Source organism: Triticum dicoccoides, chromosome 2B, assembly GCF_002162155.2.
Source record: "Triticum dicoccoides isolate Atlit2015 ecotype Zavitan chromosome 2B, WEW_v2.0, whole genome shotgun sequence".
In the NCBI taxonomy this organism is placed as follows: Eukaryota; Viridiplantae; Streptophyta; class Magnoliopsida; order Poales; family Poaceae; genus Triticum; species Triticum dicoccoides.
In genome coordinates, this window is record NC_041383.1 from 530,690,771 (window position 1) to 530,694,026 (window position 3,256).

Consider the following 3,256-nt stretch of genomic DNA (forward strand, 5'->3'; position numbering starts at 1 on the left):
AGCTCGCCTCCTATATATACACAGCAAAGCCCTGTTCCTACAGCCACCACCAGCTCAACTGCCTCAACACCAACTGCAAGGAACAACAGCAGAGCCATCCGAGCAACCATGATGAAGCTGAGGTGCCCCAACCCCAAGAGGCTCTTCAGGAGGAGCTCCTCCAAGATCAGCAGGTCTAGTAGCAGCTGCAGCAGCAGCAGCGGCGACAACGGCAGCGACGCCGGAGGCATTCGGGGTGGCGGCGGCAGCGGGGAGATCGAGTGGGAGGTGCGGCCGGGGGGCATGCTGGTGCAGAGGAGGGACGGAAGGGGGGACGTCGAGATCATCACCGTCAGGGTAGCCACCGGCTACTCCTGGCACGAGGTCTCCATTGGAGCCACCTGCACTTTTGGTGAGTATTCCTGTTCTTGCAAAGCTAATTTACAAAAGTTGATTTGATTTGTTTCGAGAATAGTATACGGACATGACTAGATAGTGCGTGATTGGTAGTAGAATGCATGTGTAATGTGTTGTTCTGCGAAAGTGGTTCATCCGACCATGATTCTTTTTGATTGGAGCTTCTCTCATGTGCTAAGCAGTAAGCCCATCTTTATGTGCCAAAGTTGAATGAATATTCCCCAAGCTCTTTAAGCACGACAAAAGCTTGAGGAGTGATCGTGGGAGTGGCATCCATGCACACTGTTTAAGCATTTCTGCAAGAACAACTAGACAGGTTTAAGCATTTTGAAAAGGGAGAAGTATATTTTTCGTCCCTCAACTCTTTCGAAAGTATAGAAATGGTCCCTCAACTTCAAAACCAGCAAAATATAGTCCCTTAATTTTTAAAACCAGATAAGGTTAGTCCCTCACGTTAGTTAGGGTGGTTTTCTGGTGACATGGGGTGGTTTTTAACTCCGACAAGTGCACGGAAGGTGCTCGGTATAATGCTCATTAAGCGGCAGTGTGCTATAGCTACCACCCAGTGCACCGACACCGAGCAAACTCCCACCACGCACCGTGTGCTACAACTGTAGAGTCTATGGCATGTCGCACTTTGACATCAGCAACGTTATCGCGTAGGCGGCATGCCGAGACGAGCTAACGAGATCCTGCTGTCGCTGGCCACATTGGCAATGGCCAGTCCCAACGTGCGCCGGCCGAGTAGCAGAAGCAAGCGGCTCCGCCCCGTTCGATGCCCAGGCCACAGGACTGGACAATGAAGAGGAGCCATGGAACTTGACGCAAACGTGCACGGAATTTGAGCTCCGGCGAGATCGCGCGCCCACCATCCACTACCGTACACAGTCGCCGCCTTGTTCTGTTGATTATTGCTGCCGACCTGTCGTGCATGTGCACCGGCTCCTTGCAGGAGCTTGCGATCCCCGCCCCCTGTAAAACGTCGCCGTGGTGCCCCTCCATCCATCCCAGCTACAGCTATGTCAAGCCCAACCACAACATGAGCTGAAGAACGGTAAGTGCAGACCTTGCTTTTATGAGGACCCGCACGAGCGGGCAGACTCGAGGGTTCGTGCACAAGCTCCAGCGACGGCAGTGACAAGAGCGAAAGAGCACCTTTGGGACCTTCACGCCGTTGACCCTGCCTCCAACACTCCAGCAGCTACCACCTCGGCAACAAACACCAGAAGGGCATCCTGTACAGGTCGTCGTTCATCAGCCTCATCATGGAGCCGCCGGCCGTCGCGCACCGAGCCGCACCGCGCCAGCTGCATCTGCCGCCGTATTCGCTCATTGCGCACACTGCGGGCACCGTTGGCATGCCCTGCTTGAGTGTGCCACCTCCAATGTTCACTGCCGCTCGATGGGATTACACCGAGCACCTTCCGTGCACGTGTTTGAGTCAAAAACCACTCTGCATAAGAAGAAAACAACCCTAAGGGAGACGAGGGACTAAACTTATCCGGTTTCAAAAGTTGAGGGACTAAGTTTTGCTGGTTTTAGAGTTGAGGGACCATTTCTATACTTTTGAAAGAATTCAAGGACAAAAAATATACTTTTCCCTTTTGAAAAAAGTCAGCACGTCCCTGTTCACACAGCCAGAAGCTCTCAATTTTACTTCCATTTCTCCAAGTCGAGTGGTTGACCCGTGCGAGCTCCTGAACCTTCTTATGGTGATGTGGAGATATGCACGTCCATTAGCAAGGTCTCCTCCTGGCTTCAGTTATAAAACAACTGACAACAGCCAGTACTGCGCCACCCTATTCTTCCTAACAACTCCACGAGTACACTAGAGTGCTAACTCATTGCGTTGTCCTTATAATTTTGTCTTAAAAAAGATGCACGAACATGTCTGAACGACGAGTTGCAATGTGGCAGGCTTCCTGCCGGCCACCGTGCACACGACGGTTCAGACTTCAGACCAGGAACCTCAGTGGAACTTTCCTACATCTTGCTTGCTAGTAGTAGTACAAAGCAATGTGTTTTTTATCACTGAATTTAGTAAATTAAGTATACTTGTGTGGATCAAGGTTTAACATGTGTTTTGCAAAATTAATTTGTGCAGGTGAGCTGAAGGTGGTAGTGTCCATGGTAACAGGGCTGGAGCCGAGGGAGCAGAGGCTGCTGTTCAGGGGCAAGGAGAGGGAGGACAGCGACCACCTCCACATGGTTGGAGTCAGGGATAAGGACAAGGTGCTGCTCCTCGAGGATCCTGCCCTCAAGGACATCAAGCTCCGAGCCGCGCTCGCTGCCCAGGGCGTGCAGAGCCCGTATCAGACTTTTATCAAGGTGTAGGCCGGCCCACCTCGCTAGCAGTAGGGTAAATCAACCGCACCGGAAGCCAGTTAGGTCTCAGAAGAGTTACTAAAAGAACTGAACCTGACGCGCGGTGTGGTTCGCTGCTGTTGATCATCAGTACTTGAGTACCACTCCATGGAATAGAAGGGCAAAGGGCCTCCTCGTGTGAGAGTTTGAGTACTACCAGCTTTTAATTAGTTAAGTTAATTGCATGGTTGTGCAATTTGTACCTAGTTGCCAGTTTTAAGTTCTTTCTTCTAGACTAAATGATGGAAGCGCTAGCCTCCCGGAGTTGCAGGTCTAATGTGGCTGTCATGCATCTTAGCAAGTTAGATTGGAGAGCGCAATCTTGGATGGGGACTGAATGGAGTAGTTTGCTACAGGCAATTCTGTTGTGGATGAGATGTATCAAATGTAGTATAATGAGACCACATTTTTTGGGTCCTTTTCTATACATTTGTTCTGGAGGAGTCTGCTTTTTCTTATAACAACTATAGTACTTCCTCTGATCGAAAAAAGTGTC

General features: G+C 50.6%; 1 protein-coding gene across 1 annotated transcript; it reads left to right on the top strand.

The window, feature by feature from the left end:
* On the top strand, positions 1-3,132 carry LOC119367963 (BAG family molecular chaperone regulator 1-like). The gene is made up of 2 exons (XM_037633335.1): positions 1-391; positions 2,501-3,132. Exons 1-2 carry the CDS (start codon positions 109-111, stop codon positions 2,728-2,730), a joined length of 513 nt encoding a protein of 170 aa, XP_037489232.1. The 5' UTR covers positions 1-108; the 3' UTR covers positions 2,731-3,132.
* The last annotated feature ends 124 nt before the right edge of the window (positions 3,133-3,256 follow it).

Coding starts and splice junctions, on each gene's coding strand:
- LOC119367963 (XM_037633335.1), top strand. CDS start 109: ATGATGAAGCTGAGGTGCCCCAACCCCAAGAGGCTCTTCAGGAGGAGC. Junction 392..2,500: donor TGGAGCCACCTGCACTTTTG/GTGAGTATTCCT, acceptor TAATTTGTGCAG/GTGAGCTGAAGGTGGTAGTG.